The 26030-nt window shown below is 41.5% G+C and overlaps 1 protein-coding gene across 1 annotated transcript in view; it reads left to right on the forward strand.

The window, feature by feature from the left end:
- Nucleotides 1–26030, forward strand: part of Hacd3 (3-hydroxyacyl-CoA dehydratase 3) — a 35966-nt gene that overhangs the window by 3045 nt on the left and 6891 nt on the right. The window contains exons 2-8 of the mRNA XM_010643255.2: nucleotides 12470–12512; nucleotides 14459–14532; nucleotides 15892–16056; nucleotides 17105–17156; nucleotides 19806–19916; nucleotides 22115–22242; nucleotides 25594–25706. Of these exons, the coding sequence (XP_010641557.1) occupies nucleotides 12470–12512; nucleotides 14459–14532; nucleotides 15892–16056; nucleotides 17105–17156; nucleotides 19806–19916; nucleotides 22115–22242; nucleotides 25594–25706 (686 nt within the window). The remainder of the gene's footprint in view (nucleotides 1–12469; nucleotides 12513–14458; nucleotides 14533–15891; nucleotides 16057–17104; nucleotides 17157–19805; nucleotides 19917–22114; nucleotides 22243–25593; nucleotides 25707–26030) is intronic.

Consider the following 26030-nt stretch of genomic DNA (forward strand, 5'->3'; position numbering starts at 1 on the left):
GGCAGGCCACCGAACCGCTGAGCTAAATCCCCGGCCCCAAACCTTTTATTCTTTTAAATTCTGAGACAGGGTCTCACTTAGTTGCTGAGTTTCCCAGGCTGGTCTTTTTTTTTTCCCCACTAAGTTTTTTTGGTACTTTTTAGGTATACAGTAGTTACATTCATCATTGGTGGCTGGTCTTGAAGTTATGATCCTCCTGCCTCAGCCTCCTAGAATGCCGGGATTACAAGCCCATTTTAATAATCTTAACTATAAGGAGGAGAGACTAGCAGGGCAAAAAAACTTAACTGGTAGGGAAATTGTAGTTTGGCAGAGAGAGGGAGAGAGGGAGTTTGGTATGTGTAGATGGCATAGTGTTTGATATGGGTATGTCTGTGTGTACACAGAATTATTACGAAATTGGCTTTGTAGACTTTTGTCCAGGTTTCAGAATCATCTGTCTGACATTGATGTTCTATGAGATAGTTTATGTCCGATAGGAGAACAGCATGGTCCAGCTTTGAGTGCTGGCTTTGAACTTGAGGTGCCCAGTAGCAAGGAGGCAGTCGGGGCAGGGTTTCTTTCCGCAGTTTTTTTCTTTTTTCTGTTACTGGGGATTGAACTCAGGACCTTATTCTTCTGAGGCAGGCAGCATATAGAGTTTTATTCCAGGCGGCCATAGGATTAGAGCATGTGTTCCTTTATGGAGGTTTTTGTTTGTTTGAATTATATGTGGATGAAGTTCATAGCTTTGTTTGGGAGCTGTTTGAGAGATACTGTTCTTATCCTTACCTGTCAGTCTGGTGGGAAGAGTAGCAACTGAAGGTGTGAGGTGAGGTCCGTGCTTTCTCTTACTGTCTTGTAACCACAGATAATTCACTTAACTTTTGAGCCTCAGTGTCTGCATTTGAGTAAATGTGAGTAATACTACCTAAGTCACAGGGCTGTTTTGAAGTTTGAGTTGGATAATGGTTAGTGGATTTGAAAATGCTTTGTAAATTGTACCATGCTTTTTAAGTGTTATTATGATATAACACTAAACCTTAGGTGAGAGAGACAGGTACAAAAAAACAATGGGCTAGAACAGAGTGTATTGGCAGACCTGTCCATATATGAGAATTTACCGTACAACCAAGATGGCCTTACAGACTCATGGGGAGAGGAAAAGCCAGCCAGGAAACTGGATTGAAGTGCTTGGCAATCCCAGATGGCAGAAAGATAAGATGAGATGTGGCCTTATGACATTCACAAAAATCAGTTTCAGGTGGCTTTATGACCTGAATGCATAAGGCACAACTACTAAAAGGAAATACAAGAGGCTATCTTTGTGATACTGGCACAAGGAAGAGTGTCTTTAAACACTAAACACAAACCCTAAAGAAAAAGATTGACAAACAAGGCAAACTTGAAAAGCATATTTGCAGTGTATATCACTAACAAATGACAAGCATCCTGATTTTTTTTTTTTTGTGGTACTGAGGATTGAACCCAGGGCTTTTGTGCTGAGCTACATCTCCAGTCCTTTTTTATATTTTATTTTGAGAAATGGTTTTGTTAAGTTGCTAAATTGTCCAGGCTGGACTAGAACTCGCAGTCTTCCTGCCTCAGCCTCCCAGAGTGCTGGGATTATACGTGTGCACCTCCACATTGGCATCATCTTAATTATTTAAAAAAACTTGTAGATGAATAATAATAAAAAGGTATATTATCCAGTAGAAAAAGGACAGAAACGTAAGCAGGTCAGAGTAAAAGGGGACAAAAATGGCCAATAAACCTGAAAAGAAGCTTAATCTCAGTTATAATTAGGAGATGTAAATTTAAATGACAAGGTACTATTTAGATTGGGAAAAATGAAAAGGTCTGACATTACCAAACTATTGGTGAAGATGTCTGGCGATGAGACTTTTGTTAGCGGCTGGGAGTTAATTGTAACAACTGATGAGGAGAATAGAGGGGGGCTTTGTAGTGAAGTTGAAGATGTACATGTCCCATGACTTGGAAGTTTCACTCCTTAGAGAAGCTCTTCTGTATGCACACAGTGATGTTCATTATAACACAAAATGGGCAGCCTTTCATTTTTATCAATAAAATGGGCAAACTGTGGCATGTTTATACTGGCACTCTGAGACAGGACCATCTATATACAGTCAAAGTTTAGAAATACTGTATCTCAAGTAAAAAAGTATAAGCACCATGAAGCTACTTCTGTAGCATGTCAAATAATGGCATGTGTGGTGAAGAGTACCCAGCACGCTGTAAGTGAATAGAGATGTCCGGCGGGAGTGATGACCTTCGTCCTGGAACAGTGGCAGTCTGCAAGGATGAGGTGAGGTAGTGGGGGAGTGGGAGGAGTGGGACTGTGTAATTGTGTAATTACACACGTATCTGTTTCATCTCTTAAAAAACTGAGGTGAATAAAGTGCAGTGCTAATGTGGAAGTGATCCACGTGGTGGTGTTTACTACATTTTTTGATGACTGGCTGATTGCTTGGAATATTTGATAACAGAAAGTCATTAAACCTAAACTGAGTATTATTACCACAGTACAAAAGCACTCACAAACGAGTAAACTAAATAATAACTGTTGAGCACTTGCAAGGAATGGTTCAGGCACAGGCTGAGTACTGTATTCTCTATGGCAAGCAGTACCTGTAAAGATACTGTGATCAGGTAGAGGCATTCAGACAGCAGATAAGTTAGTAAATCACACAATTACCTAGATAAGTGCTATGTAGGAAGAAAAGGTGGTAGTGAAATAGAGAGGTCAGAGAATGCTTCACTGAGGAAGTAAGGTTCGAGCTAAATGCAGCTGGAAGGGAAATATGAGTTATGCAGAAAGCTGGCGGGAGGGCTGGGATATAGTGTAGCTCACTGGAATGGGCAAGGCCCTGGGTTTCATCTCCTGGGCCACAGGAATGGAAAGCAAGCAAGCTGGGGTAGACATTCTCACAAGTTCACAGGTTTAAAGACAGGCCAGGGCTTGATGGGTTCCTGGAAGAGAAGGGAAATTAGTGTGTTTGGAGTGTAATGAGTCAGGAGAAAGAGGAGATGAGGTTGGGGGGTTTGCAAGATGTAGGTCATGTGAAGTCTTGTTGCTATGGGAGGAAGGTTGGATTTCATTGTAAGAGCAATGGGAAACGAAGAGGTTTAACCTCTTGAATCCTAAGAACGGTGACTTCTTAGGATTTGTGTTTTAAAACAAATTATTCTGACTGCTATGTGGATGATAGCGGAGCAGAAGGGAAACATAACGACCATTCTGTGATACATATACATACTTATTCAAATATTTTTTACTTAGTGAGAGAGTTCTTTTTGTCCTATTCATACTGTCAGTTCCGTCCAACAGGAGACCATCAGCAGCACCTTGTAGTTAAGCAAGTTGGGTTTACTATGCATGAACTTCTGCCCAGGAGAACACATCCAGTCTGGAACATGTGGGCTCTCAGGCAGGGCATTGGAATTGATGACAGGGGATCTGCATTTTGGGTGGATGGCTCTGGGAGAGCCTGAGAGAGGAGGAGATTAGGAGAATGGCCTCTGGGGAGTTGAGTCAGGGAAGGCCTCTTAGGAGGGAGTATTTGAATAGAAACCGGAGTGTGCAGACTGGTGGGGTGTGAATATTTTAAGGAAAGAACAGCTACTGCAAAATCTTTAGGTGGAAAGTACTTGGTAGTAAACTCAAATTAAAAGTTAATAAAACCAACATTTTCTCAGCATCTCTCGAAAGTATTGTGGGTTTGATATGACCCTTAGGAGGCCAGTCATTACAGAATAGTGATCCCATATTAATAAACTGACAGAAAAGAAGCAGCCCAGGATTGAGTGCTAAAGCATTTAGATGGTGAGAAGTTGATAGAGGAGAAAGAACAGCAGAAGAGACCAAGAAGGAGCAGTCCTTGAGGCACACTCAAGGAGAGTGTGCTGTGGTGTTCCAGAAGCCAGGAGAGGAGAGCATTTTGGTGGGGTGTTCTGGGCTGTGTCTAAGGTTACATGAGATGAGGCTAGATATGTGTCTTTCAGGTTTAGCAGCACACACATAAGATAACAGCCGTAGTCGGGTGTATGGCCTGGAAACTACATCAGAGTGGGTTTAAAAATAAATTTAGGAGTTTAGGGAGTGGCTCAGTGGGTAGAATGTATAGTTAGCATGTGTGAGATTGTGTGGGCTTGATCCCCCAGCACTGGAGAAACATAGATGACATTTACACACATTTTTCTTGGTCAAGGAAAGGGTAGGAGCAGAGAAGTCAGTGGGATAGGCCGTGTTCTTGGAGTTCAGAGGAGAGTGATTACTGGCCAAGGAAGACATGCTTTCTAAATGATGTGAACCTTGAGCTGTACTTTTTATACAGGCTGAGTTTGGATCCAAAAAGGGGAATTAGAACAAGGTATGTAGTGGTTCCTACACTCACTTGAGCACTGTGCAACTGTTAAAAGAATGAGTAGGATCTCCATGAACTGGTAAGGGTTCACCTAGGTGACAAAAGCAAAGTGCAGAAGAATGTGTGCTACCTTTCAGGTAAAAAGAAAGGGTTATAAAGATAGCTGAAAGGATTTGTTCATCTTTTGCAGAGCACACACAGATACAGAAGTTGGATGAACCCAAAGCTCATGAAATGGTTACCTATAGAAGGGGAATAGGAATGTGGTTGGGGAGGGTGGGTTTGAGAGTAGGACTTCTGGGGATACCTTTCTACAAACTTTAACTGTGAACATATGAGTATTTTATACATTCAGAAGTAAACTTCCAATAAAAAAGCAAATCTTGAAATTAAATAGAAACAGAATCAAGTGTAACTATATCTAATTGACAACAATAATACAAATAAATAACATTTAACATTGTTCCTTTAGAATGTATTCTAAAGACAAAACCCCAAAAAACAAACAAACCTTCTACAAGTAAATGTTATAATTAGAATTAGGTTTGTAGTTAATGAAGACACTGATACAGCTTTTTGTTTCAGTACTGGGGATTGAACCAAGGCTTTTGCACTGAGCTACATTCCCAGTCCTTTTTGTTTGTTTGTTTGTTTGTTTGTTTGTTGGTGCCAGGGATCAAACTTGGGTCCTTGTGCTGGTGAAGCAGGCGCTGGAACCACTAGGCAAAATCCCTGGCCCTCCAGACCTTTTTTTTTTTTCAATTTTGAGACAAAGTCTTGCTAAATTGACCACTCTGGGCTTGGACTTGTGATCCTACTGCCTTAGCTTCTCAGAGTGCTGAGATTACAGGCATGTGCCATGCACCTGGCTAGAAACTGGTTTTTAAGGATGGAACAAGTCAATGTATCAAAGTTGTTAGGAATCATGGTGGTTTTTGTTTTTTGGGGGTTTTTCTGGTACCAGGAATCAAACTCAGGTCTTTGTGCTTGCAAGGCAGCGCCAGGATCACTGAACCAAATCCCTGGCCCAGGAATCAAGGTTTTTACTGGAAGAGATACAAATATTAAATAGCAAAAGGTAAAAGAAGCTCCTTAATAGTAAATTTGAATTGGAAATTTCAGTATGACATCATGATTTAAAAAGTTCCTGACCAGACCACTAAAAGATGAACACTGATACACTTCCAGATGTCTAGACAATGACTTCTAAATTACCATTTTCCACAAAAGAAACTCAGGCTTCATGAAGAAGTGGCTGATTATTCCATGTCTGTGCCAGAGAAAGCATGACATTCTCAAAGGATCCAAGATCATGTTGGGACAACAGAGGAGCTAGTTTGAAGGGCTTTTCATTTCCCAAATTTGTGACAGTTGAACATCCAAAAAAATAAGGATGGTAATAGATTTTTATTTATTTATTTTTATTTTGGTACTGGGAACTTGTGCTTGTGAGGCAGGTGGAGGCACCACTGAGCTAAATCCCCAGCCTGATAATAAATTTTAATAGAGTGGTTTTAAAAGGAAAATCAGTGCCCGTTCTCTAGCAAAAACAAAAACAAAACAGCAATAATGTATGTGCATTGTGTCTGCCCAGGAAAGCCGTTAGAAGTTCAGTACCCATGAGTTTTGGAGGGCTGATTACTTAGGTAATCTGTGCCTAGCATGTACCAGAATTCCAGACTCCTTGGGAGATGATGTTTACCACAAATCACCTTGCACAGTCTAGACATGGTGAACCACTTCATTGGTTAGGGGGATGGAGGATAGCCAAACTTCCATATGCCAGCCAAAAGCTGAACTTTTGAAGACTGAAGTCTCAAGTCTGCTGATTGACTGTATTGGAAATTGGACCCAGACCTTCTGAGCGAGCAACATCTCCAGAACTTTTAAGAATTTTTAATGTTGAGATTGGGTCATGCTAAGTCACTAAGTTGCCCAGGCTGGGCTTGAACTTGCCATCTTAAACACACACACACACAAACACACACACACACACACAATCTGGATGATCTGGATGCGAAAAGAAGTCCTAGGTCTAAAAGGTTAGGTACCAGAAAGTTCATGGAATTCTTTGTAGTTATGTCAGAGCTTATGAAAATGTGCGTTAATTGGTTTAACTCAGTTCTCTAAGCAGTTATTAAGACAATAAGGATATAGAGATGAAGAGAAAGAGAGTCATTGCTGTGACAGAACTCTAATGGGAGCAGATAAACCAATAAACAATAATTACTATGTAATATGTGATAAAATAGGGGCCAGGGATTTAGCTCAGTGGTTCTGCCTCATGCCTCAAAAGCACAAGGTCCTGAGTTTGATCCCTGGTACCAAAAAAAAAAAAAAAAAAAAAAAGTGATATAATAAAGGTGAAATAGAATAGTAAGGAAGCTATTAATTCTGATGATGGAGGTAAGGAGGAGGAAAGGGGAATTAACATTTGACCTGGACTTGAAAAGATATTGTCCAGCAGGCATGGGAGCTTAGGACACTTAGCCAGAGAAAGAAAAGTAACAGTAATATGAGTACCGACCACTTTGCGTACTCATTGTATGTTATTATAATTTAATTCTCAGAATAGTCTTGTAAATGGCTTTATCATTTTAAAATAACAGCTATAGCCAGAGATTTAGCTCAGTGGTGCCGCCTCCTGCTTTCCAAGTGCAAGGTCCAGAGTTCGATCCCCTGGTACAAAAAAAGAAAACAAAACAGCCATACATTTGAAAGTCAGTAACAGAAATAAAAAATGATGTCACTAGAATATGAACCTAGCGCTGGCTGACTTGAGAGCTGTATTTCTCCCTTTGCCACACCCACTTTTCATAAGCAAAGGCATAATCCTCACTGTAGTAAAACATCAGCCTTTCTGTTAACAACAAAGAATGTTGAATAAAAACATTGGAAAGTCAACAGGTAGAAATGAAGGTGGGAGCTCGAGCTAACTCTGGAACTTCTTTTGCCTTCGGAACATTTGCTTGACTATGTGAACTTGAACTTCAGTTCCAGAAGCCCAGTAAGGTGCAGGGGATTAGAAGTAAGGTCAGAAGCCCAGTACCTACTGAAATTCAGATATGTAATAGGAAATCATCTTCCTTATAAATTGTACTTCAAGAGACTACAGAGTTCTGGTTAACTAGAAGTAAACCCATCCTATCCCCTAGCCTCAGTTACTGATAAAATAGAAGAAAAAGCCCTTGAGACGTTAAAATGATCAGTTGGTTTGTAAAAGGCTATGCAGCTCTAATCCACACAATTTAGGAAATCCAAACCTCTCAAGCTATGAATTTTTTTTAAGTGGTCTCGACCAGCAGGGCCTCTTGGTGCTTGGTAGAAGCAAATGCAGACCCTCTCTGGTATAGATGTGGTTGTATCACATAAAATAGATTTCTAAGCAAAATGTATTTTTAGATACTAAAAGTTGAGTTCATAACGATAAAGGTTGCAATGTACCAGGAAGTTCAGACTGGTTTTGAACTCACTAGGAAGCCCATGCTGGCCTTAAACTTGTGGTGATCCTCCTGCCTCAGCTTCTCAAGTGCTAGGATTACAGGTATGCATGCCATGCCTAGCAGGCAGATACAACTATATTAAAGTTATATGCACCAGTAACAAAGCCTTGATAATATGTAAATTAATAAAAGTACTAGCAGAAATGGAAAAATATAGTATGATTTCTGAAAAATAAATAGAATAAGAAGATCAAAATCCAGTAAGGACTCTTGTTGCTTTTGCTGTCTTCCACTGCCATGAACTGCTGCCCACTCTGCCACCTTGCCCTGAAGCAAGCCGATTATGGACTGAAACTTCTATGAACTGTAAGCCAAATAAACCTTTCCCCCTTAAAAAAATCTACTAAGGATATGGATTATGTAAACTAATTAACAGCAAACCCAATGTACATATATAGAGTACTACACCTACCCACTCACACATTCTTTTTAAGTTTACACAGAACATTTAAACAGAAAATGTTCACTGGTCACAGTGCAATTAAGGTGGATACAGTGGTACCTCAGTTCACAAATTTAATCTGTTTTATGATTTTGGAAAAGATGACCGTGTTTGTGTGGGAATGATGGCTGCAGTTGCATTTGTCATCTGATGTGAAGTATGCAAACAAAAACAAAATTTTGGCAAATGCTCCTATTTGAGAACCAAATTGTTTACAAACAAAAGCATTCAAAAAATGAGGTAACATTGTATTAACATAAGGATAGCAAGGAAAATCCCATGTGTTTGGAAATTATGAAATACTTTTTTTTTTTTTGGTTCCAGGGATCAAACTTGGGACCTTGCACCTACAAGGTAGGCGGCAGAACCACTGAGCTAAACCCCCAGTCTATGAAATACTATTTTTTGTTTTGTTTTGTTTTATTTGTTTGTTTGTTTTTTGAGACGGGGTCTTACTATGTAGTTGAGACTGACCTGGAACTCATTATGTAGCTCAGGCTGGTCTCCAACTCACAGCAATCCTCCTGCCTCAGCCGGCTAGATACTTCTTAATCCATGTTTCAAAGAAAAATTAATAATGGAAGCTAGGCATTATTATAGACTGAATGAAAATAAAAATACTACATTCAGAGCTTTTGAGCCAGAGTAGGATTTGGCCAGAAATTTATACTCTTAAATGCTTCTACTACAGAAGAATAAAGTCTAAAGATTAGTGACCTTTGAATCTCTGTTTCATGAAATTTAGGGAGAAAAAAGCAAATTCTCCCAAGAATTTGAGGGAGGAAATAATGAAGAACTGAAATAGAAAGTACAATTACAGAGAATAAAACTAAAGTTTTTGAAAGACAACCTGATAAATCTCTTGATAAAATTAAGACACAAAACATAACCTCTAATGAAACAGAAGACATAACCATAGAAGTTATAGACATTATAAAGTTAAACTAGCTGGGCACAGTGCCATGAAACTATAGTCTCGATATTTGAGAGGCCGAGGCAGAATTACTTGAGCTCAGGAGTTCAAGGCTAACCTGAGCAACAGTGAGATCCATCTAAAAAAAGTTAAAAGAATATTAAAATTAAATAATTTTTTAAATGGATATATTTCATTTTATCCAGATGACCACATTCTTTTTTTTTTTTTTTTTTGGTACCGGGGATCAAACTTGGGTCCTTGGGCTTAGAGAGGCAGGTGGCAGAACCACTGAGCTAAATCCCCGGCCCTCATTTTATCCAGATGAGATGATAATTCTTAGAAAATAGAGATAATTTTTAATCAAAGAGAGAAAAAAACTGATATTCTGGTAGCTGTCATATTTAATCTTTCCGTAAGGACAATTTGAATTTCAGTTCACTTCACTGAGGAGTCCTGCCAGACTTCAGAGAAACCCATATCACTTCATGACAAGTCACCCCGCATGTATTGCTTAAAAACAGCAGTATTATTATTGGGTCAGGACTTTAGTGAGAGCTTTGTGGGTGTTTCTGCTTTGGCTCTCTCGTGAGGGTGTAGGCAGGTATTAGCTGTGGCTGAGGTTGTTGGATGGCCTGAGCGTCCACATCAAGAATGTCTTACTTTGCTGGTAGTTTGGGGCCTACATCTAAATTCTTCACGTCAGGCTCTGCACTGAATGAATTCCTTGGGTATTTTCACGATGTTGGGTTTGTCTTCCCCCAGAGTGAGCACGCGAGAGGCTGTGTGCATGCTGCAATGCCATCTGTCATCTAACCCAGTGGTGGCTAACCCATGGCACGTGTGCTGCAGTTGGCTGTTTGTTATCATTAAAAGTTCTACACTTGATCTTAGCCAAAAGGCCTAGAAGCGATGTTATCATTAAAACTTCTAAAAGGTTTGCCATCACCGATCTAACCTCAAAAGATGAGAGGCAGCCGGGCGTAGTGGCGCACGCCTGTAATACCAGCACTCGGGAGGGTGAGGCAGGAGGGTCGCTGTGAGTTCGAGACCAGCCTGGGCTACACAATGAGTTCCAGGAGGTCAGTCGCAACTACATAGGGAGGCCCTGTCTCAAAAAACCAAAAAAAGAGAGAGAAGAGGGGCAGGTTCTGGTTGCCAGCATCTCTCAAGGTCTCTCCTCATTGACCTGACTCCTCCAGGCCCCACCTCTCAAAGTGTGCCCCTGGCCAGGGACCAAGCTTTATAGCCTTTGGGCCTTTGGGTCATTGAAGTTCCAAACTGTGGCACTTGCTCAGTATTCTGTTGATTACCCAGACCAGCCTTGCTGTTTACTGGGTGGGGACTCCAGGAAGGTACAGTTCTGGGGATGAGGTCCGCTGGGAGCTGTTTTGAAGGCTGGCTAGCATAGCAGAACTATATATTTCCTGAGGAGAGGGAGAAGGAACACTAAATCATTTTGTGAGGCAAACAAAAATTTAGAAATTAAAACATTTAAAAATTTTGGGTCTCTAGTTTTGAACGTATTTCTGGAACAAACCTTTTTTTTGTACTGGGGATTGTACTGGGCTTTTGCACTGAACTACATCCCCAGTTTTTATTTTTCATTTTGAGACAGGGTCTTGCCAAATTGCCCAGGCAGGACTTGAACTTGTGATCTTCCTGCCTCAGCCTCCCCTAGTGCTGGGATTGTAGGTGTGCACCACCATACCCAGCTGACATAAACTTTTTAAACTGAAAGATAACCCTCTACTACCACCACATCTGGAGATGCAGAACCTGACATGGCCAGTATACTGCTGGGCTGGAGCTGTCCCATTATTGCTGAGTTCACCCCTGAAATTCTTGGTTCACAGAGATGTTTAGTGGGCCAGGCATGGTGCACGCCTGTAATCCCAGCACTTGGGAGGCTGAGGCAGGAGGATGGCTGTGAGTTTGAGGCCAGCCTGGGCTACATAGTGAGACCCTACCTCAAAAAACCAACCCCCCCCAAGAAAGGAATGCTTAGTGAACTTCTTACTTTTCTTCCAAGTGAATTAGGGTGTGAGGAACACAAGTAACACAGATAGGAAACTTACCAGCAAGACATCAGAGAACTGTAGTCTTTCTGGTCAGTTTCTCTTGCTGGGGAACCATCTGCCTGGAAATGGAGCCCTATGAGGTGCACTTCCGCAGCTCCTCTTCCTGCCTCAGGGAAGATCACCTAGGATCTGGCCCCTTCCTGCCAGCTTCTTAGCTGGAAGCTTTTCACTGAAGTTTAGCTCAGTGCTCCCCACTGAGCCCACAGTCCCTCAGTCTCCACTCTCCTACCCTGGCCTTGCGCACAGTATCAGGATGTGCCCCCGCTCCAGGCTTTCTTACCTTGGTGGTTTCCTTGATGAGTGGTGGAGCCAGAGTGCTGGGTCTCCAGGGGAAAAAGAAATGAGCCAATTCTGACACCGGGAAGACGTAGGAGGTGAGAAAAAAGTTGAGTAATTTCACTTTAGATTATGTGGCTAAAGATCTCTAGTAACTTCTGAGAATAAATGAACACTTTGGAGATTTTTTTTTTCTTTTTCACTTTGGAGAATTTCAATCTCTTCTAGCTTTGGTTTGTTTGGGGCTTTAAGAGAGTCTGGTGCCTGAGGCTAAGTAAGAACCACAGGCACTGTTGTGCGCTTCTGTTGAGCTAGCTGTAATCCTCACCTTGTTGGAATTCGTGGGGCTTTCATGTTGCAGTACAGGTCTCACCTTTGGTGTAGTTTTCTCAACTGTTCCATTCCCACTGAGTTGAGTTCTCTGTAGCACTTACTGCCAGCAGTCTTGGTCATGAGTGTATGTTCCTTTATCACTGTTTGACAAAATCTTCACACAGGAAATGACTCACCTGTTCCATTAGATTTTTCTGTAGTGCTTCTTATGGAATGAGTCTCAGAGATCTGTGTGTTTATTTTCCATACTCCCACACCAGCCCCTGCATGATTTGCCTTTTTCAGAATGGACTGATTTAATTGCTCCTCGGCCTTTGGTTAAGATCAAGGGCAGAATGGACTGATTTAGTACCCAGGGCCTGCATCCTAGATAGGTGTCATAGGTGTGGAGGGAAATAGACCTTCAGCAGAGATGCGCATAACCACTGAATGGATTCTCTGGGGGAGGCATAGGGTGGAGGGTGAGTTCCCAAGGGGAAGATGGGGAGAAGAGGCTCCCAGTTTAATTTCATTTTCTCCTCATTAAAATGCCTTCTTCTGTCCTTGCCTCTTCACAGAACCCTGCGATCAGCATCACTGAAAATGTGCTGCATTTCAAAGGTCAGTCACCAGGCACGTGCTGCCGCTCTCCACAGTGAAGGCATGTTGGTGGCTTCCCTTTATTTTTATTTAACTCATTTTTTATTGATGTTTACCCCTTTGAGAGTCTTGGTATAAACTTAATTGTTTTGAAAATATGATCAGAAAAGAAAAAGAATTTGTTTAAAGCCCCGCTTTTCCCTTGGAAAGACTCTAAGTGCTGGCAGGTGGAATCCTGGGCTAGAAATCTGGAGATCTTTCCTTCAGCTTGAATTCTGACACTGCCTTAGACAAGTTAATAACTTTTCTGACCCTAGAAAATGAAAGTGTTGGGTTATAATCTGTCTCTCTGACCACTGGTCACCTGAATATGTGGCTTTCAGGGGTTCACGGACCCAGACTGAGAAACATGAAGAATTAGATATGGTCCCTTCGAATGATACTTGTCTCTGCTGCAGCTGTGACCGCAGATGTACACACAGCCACTGAGCTTGTGTAGCAGGACTAGAGTCCAGGATACCCTGCTTTTGAAAAAAGTTACAATGAAAAGAAGCAGCAGTAATTGGCTTGGTGAGACTGGCTCCCTGATAACCAATCTGCAGACCAGTTTGAGCAACGCTGTTGTTGCCTGAGTTGTTCCAGCTCTGATATCAGTGGCCTGTGTTCTCCCTGCCCTCTCCACGCCTGTTCCTGGGCTCTCTAAAGAGAGCGAGGTTGCTTCTTTATGTGGGATGCTGCTGTCCTTCCTTCCTTAATTGCTAAGGAAGTGCAGTCTGGCATTTGTGTCTGCTTTTCAAGATGACAGTAATGGTGGTAGCAGCTGAGGCTTTTTGAGCGATACAGTGGTACCTTGGTTCATGAATTTAATTCTTTTTTTTTTGTACTGGGGATCGAACTCTGGTCCTTGCCCTTGTGATGCAGGTGCCAGAATCACTGAGCCAAATCCCCAGCCCTCATGAATTTAATTCTTTCCACGATTCTGGTCATAGAATTTGTTCATGGTTCTGGTTGCAAGAGAATTGTATGTGCATTGAACCACTGTATGTGCACTTGAAAGGAAGTTTAAATGATTGAGGTATATTTTGCCACTTAGAGCTTATAGACTGTCCCACCCCAAGGAGTTTATGATCTTAGAGAATATTAGCCACTCATAGCACTTACTAGGCAGGTTTTACTACATAGGATCAGATGAGGGAAGAGAATCCCAGGGAGAAACCAAACAGTAGCTGAAGCAGAGCCCCTAAGGTGCACCTGATTGCTTTGGGAAAGGAGCCTTGTTGAGGCAGAGGGGTGGGGTCATGGCCAGGCCAGGGATCCTCCTCCCAATCCTACCTGTCCCACCACAGCTGAGATTGTATTTCTCTTTCCTTGTTCCTTTGGATGTGCCAGAGAAGAAGTCAACTTCTGCTTTCATTCTGTCCCCCTGATTGGGAGATATTAGATTAAGATTTGTCTTTGAGATGACCCAGCATTCCTGTGTATCCACCATCTCTCTTCCCGTAGTCAGGATGGTGCACCCACCTGGCTTTTCTCTAATCTGCATTTAGAATCACTAAATGTGAAAGTTAAATTGGTATCTATGTGGTACCTTTGGCTTTGCCTTTTATATTCTTTTTCCTGCCTATTAATTGTACTGGATAGCACTGGAAAGATTAAATAAACAGTCTGAAACAGCGTCAGAGGATATACAGAGATAAATTTTTGGTCCAGGATTTGACTTATCTGGCTCTATCTAGCTCACAAGCTCCTACATATTTTGACAGGAACCATTGATATTTGCCTACTTTTTTGGGGGTGGGTACTGGAGATCAAATTCGGGACCTTGTGCTTTCAAGGCAGGTGACAGAACCACTGGGCTAAATCCCTGGCCCAATATTGGCATACTTTTGAAAGAATTGCACCAAGCTGACTTTTGGGTGGCCTTGATCAGCTCCAGTTCGTGGTAACCAACATTTCTTTCTTTATAGCTCAGGGACATGGTGCCAAAGGAGACAATGTCTATGAATTTCACTTGGAGTTCTTAGACCTTGTGAAGCCAGAGGTATGTTCTTTTCTTTCTCACTTACCATTTCCATTTTAGGAAATAAATGCTAGTAGTTAGTGAAATAAGGAGCTCAGGTCACAGGGAGAAGGTAAAAAGCAAATGGGAATAATACGGTTTTTTTGTTTGGTTTGGGTTTTGTTTTTTTTTTGTTTTTTTTTGAGACAGGGTCTGACTGTAGTTGAGACTGACTTGGAACTCACTATGTAGCCCAGGCTGGTCTCGAACTCACAGTGATCCTCCTGCCTCAGCCTCCCGAGTGCTGGGATTACAGGTGTGTGCCACTACGCCCAGCAATAATACGGTTTTTTATTTTGGAACCGTGCCTCGGTTTTAGCTGCAAGGTGCAGAGGAATGAGAATGTCAGAGAACCTGAGTTGAATCCAGGCTTTGCCTCTTAGCAGTGTGAACCTCAGTGAATTGCTTCTTTGAGTTCCATTTTTCTTCTGCATTGAATGAAAGATTGAAGTGATCGCTAGGGTTCCTTGCAGCTCTGTTCTCTGATTTTAGGGATGACAGAGGAGTGTGGCACCTGCTGAGAGTAGAGTTCCTAGGGTGCTTGAAGCCCACAGCAGGGTTGCATTCATGGTTTTGCTGCAGGGGCAGTGAGACATCTAGGAAGCAGACAGGGCTGAGGCAGCTGGCGTTTGGAAAGAGTGATGGAAATGTAATTGAAGTTTCCCTTCTCTCAGAACCTGAGGAAGCTTGTTTAAAAGAGAAAGAAACCCACAGATGGTACACCTCAGTTTCTTAGCTTTGGGGGCTTGAGGTGTTTTTTGTTTGTTTGTTTTTTGTTTTTTCAGACAGGGTCTCACTGTGTAGTTGAGACTGACCTGGAACTCACTATGTAGCCCACGCTGGTCTCGACCTCACAACGATCCTCCTGCCTCAGCCTCCTGAGTGCTGGGATTACAGGCGTGCGCCACCACACCCAGCTTTAGGAGTTTGAGTTTTTTGACTTCCCAGTGCAGGGCTCCTTGTTTTGAGAGCATTAGCACTGGAATAAGGGGGAGATAACCTGTTACCAGGCTTACCTGGGAGACATAGGGAGGGGCCCTGGAGAGAGACAACGAGCTGGACCACCACCAGGGAAAGACCCTGCTGTTTTTGGCAGTTGTTCTCTGTGTCAGCCGTCAGTGTCGATACTATGTTTGCATCAGGCTTGCAGGACCAGAGAAGGCAGAGAGTGAGCATGCTGTGTAGCTTCTCTGCACTTTTTGTTTTTGGTACCGGCGGATTGAACCTCAGGCCTTTGTGCTTGTGAGGCAGGCGCTGGAACCACTGAGCTAAATTCCCGGCCCTTCTCTGCACTTTTAGGGAATGTGGCAGGCCTTTTCACTGTCTTACTTTCTCTCCTAGCCGGTTTACAGACTGACCCAGAGGCAGGTGAACATTACCATACAGAAGAAGGTGAGTCAGTGGTGGGAACGACTTACCAAGCAGGAGAAGCGTCCGCTGTTTTTGGCCCCTGACTTTGATCGCTGGCTGGATGAATCTGATGCGGAAATGGAGCTCAGAGCCAAGGTTAGTAAGGACCCTAGGATATAGCCATGGAGACAAGATTTTTTTTTTTGCGGGGGGGATCGACCTTGGGTCCTTGTGCATAGGAGGCAGGCAGCAGAACCACTGAGCTAAATCCCCGGCCCGGAAATAGGATCTTGAGGACCAGTTAGGCTTCTGTCCTTCACTATGAAATAGCTACCTAATTTATTTGGAATTTTTCTGCACGGGAGATTTGTCTACTTTCATGTATTTGTCCACTTGTTTATAATTCACAGTACAAAATAAATATTCATGATATAAATAATCTTTCTTGGTCAGATTGTTCCAGCTTTGGCCATTGGAAGCCCTTTCACTTGGCTTTTGGTCTTTTTGGGAAAAGCTCCATTATGGTAGGCTTTTTTATTTTTTGGTACCGGGGATTGAACTCGGGTCCTTGCGCTTGCAAGGCAGGCCACCGAACCGCTGAGCTAAATCCCCGGCCCGGCTTTTTTATTTTTTAAAGTTCTCCCTTTCTTGTGATCTTTTATATAAGCTGCCCCGGTGGGGCATATCTCATGTATCCCTTTCTCTAGCCTTAGGATAGCCATTTCTCCAAGGAACTCTTCTTTTTTTTAAATTAAGTGTTATGTATACTTATGAATATTTCTATCTATATTAAGCTAAATATGAGTTCATACTTATGTTGGAGATATAATCTTAGCTTCTGGAAACATTACAAATCTCGAAGTCTTAAAAAATAAAATAGCAATCTGCTTCCTGCCTTAAACTTCTCTCTTATTTCTGTAGCTGTGATAAGTCTTGTGGATTTGCCAGCTCTAAGATCACAAGATTGCCTACTTGGCAATTTGGAAGCCGGCTGAGTGGTTTTATCCTGTGAATCTGGGATGGGCATCTGGCAAGGAAGCGTGAGGCTTTTTAGTGCCATGAACTGGGATGTTTTCCCCAGTGGAGTGCTGGACACAGCTGGAGGAAATGGCTTTCAAGGGAGTCAGATTACTGATCCAGCATATGGACTTCTGCAAGCGTGGAGATTCTAACTGTGTTCTTGGAAATTTTATCTAAATTCTAGGAAGAAGAACGCCTGAATAAACTAAGACTAGAAAGCCAAGGTTCCCCTGAAAGTAAGTTGCTATTGCTGCTGAGGGATTACCAGTTATGTGATGGGAGTGGGGATGTGGATGAATGTGTGGCAGGAGAGTAAATGAGTTCATCTAGTGAGCTGGGTGGATGAGTTCATGAGAAACTCGTTGTGTCCACTCCTTTTTTTTTTTTTTTTGGTACCAGGGATTGAACTCAGGTCCTTGAGCTTGCAAGGCAGGCCACCGAACCACTGAGCTAAATCCCTGGCTACTCCACTCCTTAAGGTACACACAGACATATCAAAAGCCGTAGCCGTATCTATAATATTTCCTTTGTTTGGGACCTGGCATCATCTGGGTGTACTCAGGTTAGGGTGGCAGATACCCAGAAGCACCTCAGTCTTGTGGCTTGGCCTCCTGGCAGATGTCAGCCTGGCCCTGCACAGTCTTGTGGAAGTGTGTACCAGCCAGAGGCTGTACTTCTTCAGCCTGCACACCTGAGATCCGAAAGGCTGTGCTGTAGATAGATGTTGCTGACAGACTCACAGATGGAGAGTATTTTGTAGAGTCCTGCTATTCATTAACCTTTTAAAAATCCAGTTGTGTTTCTGTCTGTCTAGCCACATCTAAGCAAAAGCTTCTCTGCTTTTAAGTAAGTGTTTTATCTTTTGGGTGGCCTAGCAGATTAAATCCAGGCACTGTCCTTTCAATTTCTGCTGTATGTAAAGTGATGCAGCAGGCCTTCGGTGCAGAGCCAGATATTTTAGTGCCCTTTCTCAGAACTGCTCGCATGCCAGTGAGATCATGCAGGTCTAAGAAAACACTAACTCTGAAAAGCAGAATGAAATAAGGGCTCTTCATATGTCCTCAAGTGAGTTTTTTTTCAAGTTTTATTAGCACATATTTGGTATGCCATAAGGGAGGAAGGAGAAAATTTTATTTTTTCTTGTATTTTTTGGAGGCAGGATCTCACTGTATAGATCAGGCTGGCCTTAAACTCAGTAGCACTGGCTGGGCTGGAATGCACAGCGATCCTCCTGCCTCAGCGTCTTGAGTGCTGGGATTACAGGTGTGTGCCACCATGGCCAGTGCAGGAAGCAGAAAATTTTAGAGCAGTAGTTTTCAAACTATGTACTATGATAACCTGGAGGCACTTGGAGGTGCTTTGGAGGGGTATATCACACTGATAGGTCTGCAGCAGTCAGAGCAGCTTTTTTGTTGCATTCAGGTTTGAAGTAAGTCTATTTTAAAAGAGTTTTTTTCAAAAATCTTTTTTTTTTCCATAGAGAAATACCCTTTCAGAAAAGCAGAAGGAGATGATTAGTGGAGAAAAAGAATAACAACATAAAAGGGCCACCTTGAGATTTAAATTTTTTTGTTTTAAAGGAATAAACTCTAGAAACACATAAAAATTATGTTTTTTTGTTTTTTTGTTTTGTTTTTTTGGTACCAGGGATTGAACTCAGGGCCTTGCGCTTGCACGGCATGCATGATGCCACTGAGCTAAATCCCCGTCCCTATATATAGATTTTTAGGACATTTTAGAGAGAGCTTTAATTATTTTACTTAAATTCAGAAAGTTTCTTGATGGAAGAAGTTCTTCATGAGGGGAATATGTAATAAAGTTTTGTAACTTTGAAGAAGAAATTTTAGTTAAATATTGTTGAAAGTCTGACATTTTTAGGACAAAGCTTCTTTGCTTGAGTGTACGACCCTAGGATTTTAGCACTGGCCAAGTGCCCATGCAGAATATCCATGGCCAGAACGAATTTGTCATTCCACAGCCTGAACACCTGGGCTCTTCTGTCCTTTCCTTTGCCCTACTTTGGTTCACCCAGAACTCTAAGCTCCTTATTCCTTCCTTAACTCTACAATTGGCTGATCTTTTGTGAACCTTCTGCTGCAGACAAAATCTGCACCCTTTGTTTCCTGCCTGGTGGCTTGCTGTCCTCCTGTGGTTCTGTCTTCATCCTGCTCACCAGTCACTTCCCAGATCCGGTACCATCATATCCACACGGATCTACATGCTGCCGACCTTCTAAGCCTAATGTCATGTTTCTTCACCTTGAAAATTTCACACATTGCTTATCGCCTCTTATTGTGGTTTTTAGGGTGTGAGCTCTTGGAGGGTGGCATCGTGTTTTCACTGTTTTTATGTCCTCATAGTGCCTGTCCCAGTACCTGGTACATTGCAGGTGTCTTTAATGGTCCAGTAATTGAATATACTGTACAACCAAATATCAGGGTTATTTTTATTCACTTGCAATTTCTATCTCTTTGAGCTACTTTACCTTGCATCTTTAAAAAAATCCATAAAATAAGAAACTGTCGATTATATTAAGATAACTAGAGTAGGAGCTGAGAACTTTATTATAATGCCAATGAAGACACTCAGTCATTCTTTGCCAGTGGTATTTTTTCTTGCTTTGTTGAGTCTTTATACTTATCCCTCAGGCTATGGAAGGGACGACTGCTGAAAACATACCACAGAGAACAGCATTCCTCATAGATTTTCCTCATGTTTCTTTGTGGGAGTAGAAGACCAGGCTGGGAAGACCTGGATCAGATACCTGTACAGGGTCTTAGGGGTACTAGGTAGGACAAGGGGCTGAAGACATGCAGATCTGCCCCAAGCACGCCTCTCCTGTGTGACTACTGGGTTAACAACTTATTGCCTTGTTTGCTTTTCAGCACTTACAAGCTTGAAGAAAGGCTACCTGTTCATGTATAATCTTGTGCAGTTCTTGGGATTCTCCTGGGTCTTCGTTAACCTGACAGTGCGGTTCTTTATCTTGGGAAAAGGCAAGTACGGAACTTTGGGGCTAGTTTTTCCTTTCTCAGTAGTCTGGCCATCTATGTTCCCAAAATAGCACTCTTTGCCTTTGAAGACAACAGCATCCCCATTTGTGGGTACTTCCTGCCTTGCCAGGGGACTGTAATAGCTCTTACTTGCCGTGGCCTTCTGCAGCAGTCTGACTGGATACCAAGTGAGGAAATAGGCCTAGAGATTTCACTTCTGCAAGTATGTTCTAAGGAAAGAATCAGAACTATAGGAAAACCTTTTTTTGAAAACATACACATTGGGGCATATTAATATTTTTATAATTATAAAATAAGCGATAATTACAGAAAAATCAGAAAGATACCGTAAAAAACCTTTTTCTAATTATAGAAGCGATGTGCTTATTTAAGAAAGTATGGAGATGGTGGTGTGGGGAAAAGTAAATAAGCCTTTGTCCTATTACCTGTAAATATTTATTTATTTATTATTTATTTTTTGGTACCGGGGATCAAACTTGGGCCCTTGCACTTGTGAGGCAGGCGATGAAACCACTGAGCCAAATCCCCAGCCCTACTTATAAATATTTCTATGTATTTTCTTGCAGTCTTTTTTTCTTGCAGATAAGTAATTATAGAGTATATACAATTATGCATCTTATTTTAAAATGTACTATTACTAGCATTTAATGTCATTAATATTCTTTATTATTTTAGAAACTGTATATTCTTTAATTGAAGCAAGGATGAATTTCTCATAAAGTCAGAGGCAGAGGAACAAGATTTTATTTATTTGTTTGTTTTTGTGGTGCTGGGGCTCAAACTCAGGACCTTGTGCTTGTGAGGCAGGCACAGTGCTACTAAGCTAAATCTCCAGTCCAAGACCTTACTTTTATATACCATGTGACAAATTGTAGGTTGCAGTTCCCAGTTCAAAGTAGGAGAAATCCTCATTTTTCTAAGATTATTGGTCCAGGAAACTGCCATTAAAAGTGAATCTCTTTTAAAAGGCTACCAACATTTCCCTGTAAATTGTGAACAAAAGATTTTGATTTTGATTTTGTCTTAAAGAGTCACATTTAAAATTCTGAAAATAAAATTTTTATCTTACATACAGCAAAGTTGAAGTTGTAACTTTTGCATTGAATCCATTGAAGAAAAGAATTAGTCAAACAGCAGTATATACTTTTCTTCACTTTACATTTGATTTTGCAGAGGGATTGTAAATTGGACAATTTTTGCAAAAATATTAACGTTTCTTTTCTTCATTTGTTATTTAAACTGTTTTCTAGTGAAGTTCCTACAGTGCCATATTGGTTGGTACCTGGCCTAAATCTGCCAGAACCTTTCTTAAGTATCTTTTTTTTTTCTTTTTTGTACCGGGGATTGAACCTGGAACCTTGTGCTTGCAAGGTAGGCGGTGGAACCACTGATATCTTTTTTAAATGAATTTATTGATTTTATTTCAGTGTGTGTATTTATTCATTCATTCCTTTGTTCATTCATTTATTCCAATGCCAGGGATTGAACTCAGGACCTGGTGCTTGCGAGGCAGGTGTGATGCCACTGAGCTAAATCTCCGGCTCTTCTTTCTATGCAGTTAGAGAAGTTCCTTGTCACTAATATAATTCATTCTAGGAGTATCCTAGTCTTTCTTCAAAGATTTGATGTTGCTGGATATCAGTGGGCAAGAATGTCGGACCAAGACTTGGATGTGATAAAAAGGCCTAGTCTTTTTTTTTTTTAAAACAGGCCTAATCTTAAGTAGGAAAAAATTTTGAATGAAGGCTAATTTTATAAATTATTGGTTCGTTAGTGATAATTTTTCAGTTATAATTTTTGCTTTTTTTATGGAGTCTCTTAGCACTAAAAATTTAGGTAACAACTATGTGGATAATGATTCCCTTTTATTTGGGGGCAGTGTTGGCTCCTTTGAGGGCATTTTAAAAGTCCAGCTTGTGGATAAGTGGTAGTTGTCACAGTGACTTGGAAGCATTGCTCGTGTACACTAGGCAGGGAGCCAGGAATCCTAAACTTTCTGAGTTAATGTGTTAAGTTTCTGGTAACCAGTGGAGCTCACTCTTCATGTCCCCCTCTTCCAGCAGGTTAGGGCAGACATTTGAGTAGCACTGGATATGTGTTATCTTCTCAGAGTTCCCTGGTAAACTGATTCGGTTGCTATTTTCCAGTTGATTCACCCTTCCTGTGTGTTTGTGCTGCAGAGTCCTTCTACGACACATTCCACAGCGTGGCTGACATGATGTATTTCTGCCAGATGCTGGCGGCTGTGGAGACCATCAATGCAGCGATTGGAGTCACCAGTTCACCAGTGATACCTTCTCTCCTACAGGTACTGAGTGGCTGAGCTCACAGGTGGGGATGAATGAGTTTAGGGATTATCTAGTTGGAATGTAAGAATTTGGTCTGAGTTATAAAAATCCTTGTTTGCATGGGAATAGCACTGTTTTACGTGTACAGGAGAAAATACTTTAAACTTTAGGGATTCTTTCCAAAGTAGAGTATTTAGACCTTTTTTATCATTTGTAACATCTTCATGAAGTCACAAAATTATAAAATGAGCTTCAAATCTAGGTAGGTGCAGCAAAACCTTCCCTCAGTCTCTTTGGTTAACAATGCCTTGTATAGAAAAGGCAGTAAAAAATATAAGCCAGGTGTGGTGGCACATGTCTATAATCCAGTACTTGGGAGGCTGAAGCAGGAGGACTGCCTGGAGTGCAAGGTCAGCCTGGACTACGTAGTGAAACTGTCTCAAAAAATGCCCCCAAAACAAAAAAAAAAGTAGGAACTCACATCCCTTTGGACTTTGTTTTGTGTATACAAGTGGGTCTTCTGACTGGAGATTGGGGATCTCTCTTCCCCCCCAAGTTGTCTTGTTTCCTGTATTGACTGCTGTCAGGAATGGGGCAGCAAAGTCTTTCTCCCTTTGCCCTGTTTCTTTGCTGTGTGGTCACACACCATTATGTACCATCTGCAGAGACCAGGGGTGCACCAGGCATCACTGGTTAGTCTTTCTGGAAACACTGTTTCATGGCTTTTTGCATTTCTGGCATACCAGCTGTGCATTTTAATAGTATCAGTTGCAAGGTGGGGCAGCTTAAAACTTTATCATTGTCTTATTATTTCTAGGTTTTCTGCCCTTGAAAAGAGGTAGCTTAGTTTAAAAAAAATAAATAAATAAAAGGGATGGTAAGTGATCTGCTAATATGGAATAATATAATTAACATATCAAATTAATATAGCTTTTTTGGGGGGGTATCAGGGATCGAACTCGGGACCTTGTGCTTACAAGGCAGGTGGTGGAACCACTGAGCTAAATTCCTGGCTAAATTAACTTACTTATTCTTACAAATAAGAATTAAAGTAGACTTTTGGGGCAAAATGGAAGAGACAGGCTCACTGCCTTCACGTCACGGGGGTGGAGGTGTCCTGCAGGCAAAACAAAATGGCTGAGAGCTGAAGCGGCCATAGGAGGTTGAGTGGGCCATTCAGCAAATATGGAGGGCTTGCTGTGTACACAGGCTAAGAGGTGGTCTCAGTCCTGGTGGGCAGGAGCTGCTGGCGCACCATTTCCTGATACAGAGGAGCAGTAAGTAGAAAATAGTGTACAGAACAGGAGCCCAGGAAACTAGAGGGAACGTTTTCTTTTTATTATCCTTTGAGGAAAGACCAAAGTCAGGCCCAGTATCTAGCCAAAGTGGTCTGATGAAAAAATCTGTTATAAAGTTATCATGGCACAGTAAGATTGTGTTTAGGGCTGGGGATTTGGCTCAGTGGTTTCACTGCCTGCCTTGCAAGCACAAGGGCCCAAGTTCAATCCCCAGTATCACCAAAGAAAAAAAAAAGATTGTGTTTACTTGGCTTGAAATAACAGGTTAGAGGACTCTTGTTTAGGACATACACATGGCAGCTTAGGTGGCCTGGTGAGCTCTGGTGCTGAAAATGCTAGATGCAGGAAGAAAGTATCTGTTAAACTGATGAGCTAAGTGACTGCCCGAACCTCTGCAGGGAAGCTGAGCATTGAGATTTGCAAAAACCAAGACTGAACTTAAACTTCACTTTGCCAGTATGACAAGGTAGAGGAGATTTTTAAAAAAAGCTTAATAAATTAAAGAAAAATCATTCATAACCATAAGTGCATTCTCTAAATGGATTTGTGATATAAATTCACATTACAGGGCCAGGGATTTAGCTCAGTGGTGCTCCTGCCTGCCTCGCAAGCACAAGGTCCCAAGTTTGATCCCCAGTACAAAAAAAAAAAATCTCTAGTTATAAATTTCACTTAAAGTGAACCTTGCCAGGTGTGGTGGCCTTTAATCCCAGCACTCAGGAGACTGAGACAGAAGCATCTTTGGGAGCTACAGAGCAAGACCCTGTCTCCAAATACAAAGTAAAACAAAAGTGGTCATAAACTGTTACTACCCTCAAGACTCTGGAAGTGGTGAACACAAGTCTTTTCTGTAAGAAATACCTTTGCCCAAGTTGGAAAGAATTTTCAGATTTGTTTCCAAGGAAAATGAGAGGCCTGCACTCAGAGATTATAAAGCCAAACAATAAAACAAAGCATTGTGAACAAGAATCAACAGGCACAACCAGTGAAGAGGAGTGGAGTGATTAACACTACACCAGTTACTGACATGCTTAGAAGGCTGCATAAATGTTCATTCTTCAAATTGTGTTTGAAGATATTCATGTGTTGGGCTGGGGATTTAGCTCAGCGGTTCGGTGGCCTGCCTTGCAAGCTCAAGGACCCGAGTTCAATCCCCGGTACCAAAAAAAAAAAAAAAAAAAAAAATTAATGTGCTATTTGTAATTATACACACACAAAAGAACCTCTCTACCTAGAAAGACTGGTTTGGGGACTCATATTAAAACTGGAGTGGAATTAAACTAGTTTAGCTTAGTGTTCCATTTAACTTGTATTTAGTGGGGTTGCATTTATAGAAGCTTTTCTTTTCTTTTTTTTTTTTTTTTTCCTGGTACTGGGGATCGAACTTGGGTCCTTGCACTTGCAAGGCAGGCAGCGGAACCACTGAGCTAAATTCCCGGCCCCGTAGAGAACACATTTATATGGTGTGTGTGTATAGATAAATCATATGTACAAGGAGTGATCAAAAGATACAGTGAGTGTTAAAAAATTTTATGACAGTCCAAGACACACTGCCATTCAGCCGCCTCAGAATACTTCCCTTCATGTTGGACACTTCTGTCCTTGCTCTTGCCACTTCCTGGAGCAGTTCCAGAATTCTCGTTTGTGTGAGTGTCTTTATGAGATGTGATGAAAAATATAGTGAATGTTGCTGCCAAATAAATCCAGCAGAAAGGCAGGCTTGTAAAAACATGACAGTGTGTCCTTGTCCACTTTATTAACTGAATCTGGTACTGTGCAACTTCTGGCTCTTTCCCAAAATCAAAATGTTCATTAAAGGTAAACATTTTGAATTAATTTAGTACATCAAGGCAGCCACAATAGTACAACTAAAGACACTATGAAAGAGGACTTCCAGAACTGCTTCTAAAAGTTAGCAAGAATGACAGGATAAATGTGTGGGAAGCAAGAGGGTAGATTTTAAGGGGGATTAATGGCAATCTCTTTTATGATAATAACTTTAAAAATTTAAATACACATCCAGTTACACCTTTACATATTTTAACTTTTTTCTCTTTTGGATCTTTTTAATAGCTTCTTGGGAGAAATTTTATTCTGTTTATCATCTTTGGCACCATGGAAGAAATGCAAAACAAAGCTGTGGTTTTCTTTGTGTTTTATTTGTGGAGTGCAATTGAAATTTTCAGGTGGGTAGAAATGCTGGGATATTTGAATGCTTCTCCCTCTCAGGAGCAGCTCTCTTTTGAGGGAGTTGCTTTATTGGCCAGAGTCTCATTTGGTTTGGGACTAAGATTACATATATGGAGAATTCTGACTCTGCCAATGTGCTCTGCAAGTTTTTTTAAAAGCAGTGAATGGATCATAACAGCCTGTGCACTAGCGAGCAGAAGGAATGAATCAGAGAAAGGAAAGAGCTATCACTTGCCTTTTAAAATCTTGCTTTTGTGTTGTAAAAGAGGCCCTCACAAGCATGAGGTGGAAGGAGCAACCCAAGCTGGATGAGTGAGGCA

Source organism: Fukomys damarensis, unplaced genomic scaffold (assembly GCF_012274545.1).
Source record: "Fukomys damarensis isolate Sample0158 unplaced genomic scaffold, DMR_v1.0_HiC HiC_scaffold_25, whole genome shotgun sequence".
In the NCBI taxonomy this organism is placed as follows: domain Eukaryota; kingdom Metazoa; phylum Chordata; class Mammalia; order Rodentia; family Bathyergidae; genus Fukomys; species Fukomys damarensis.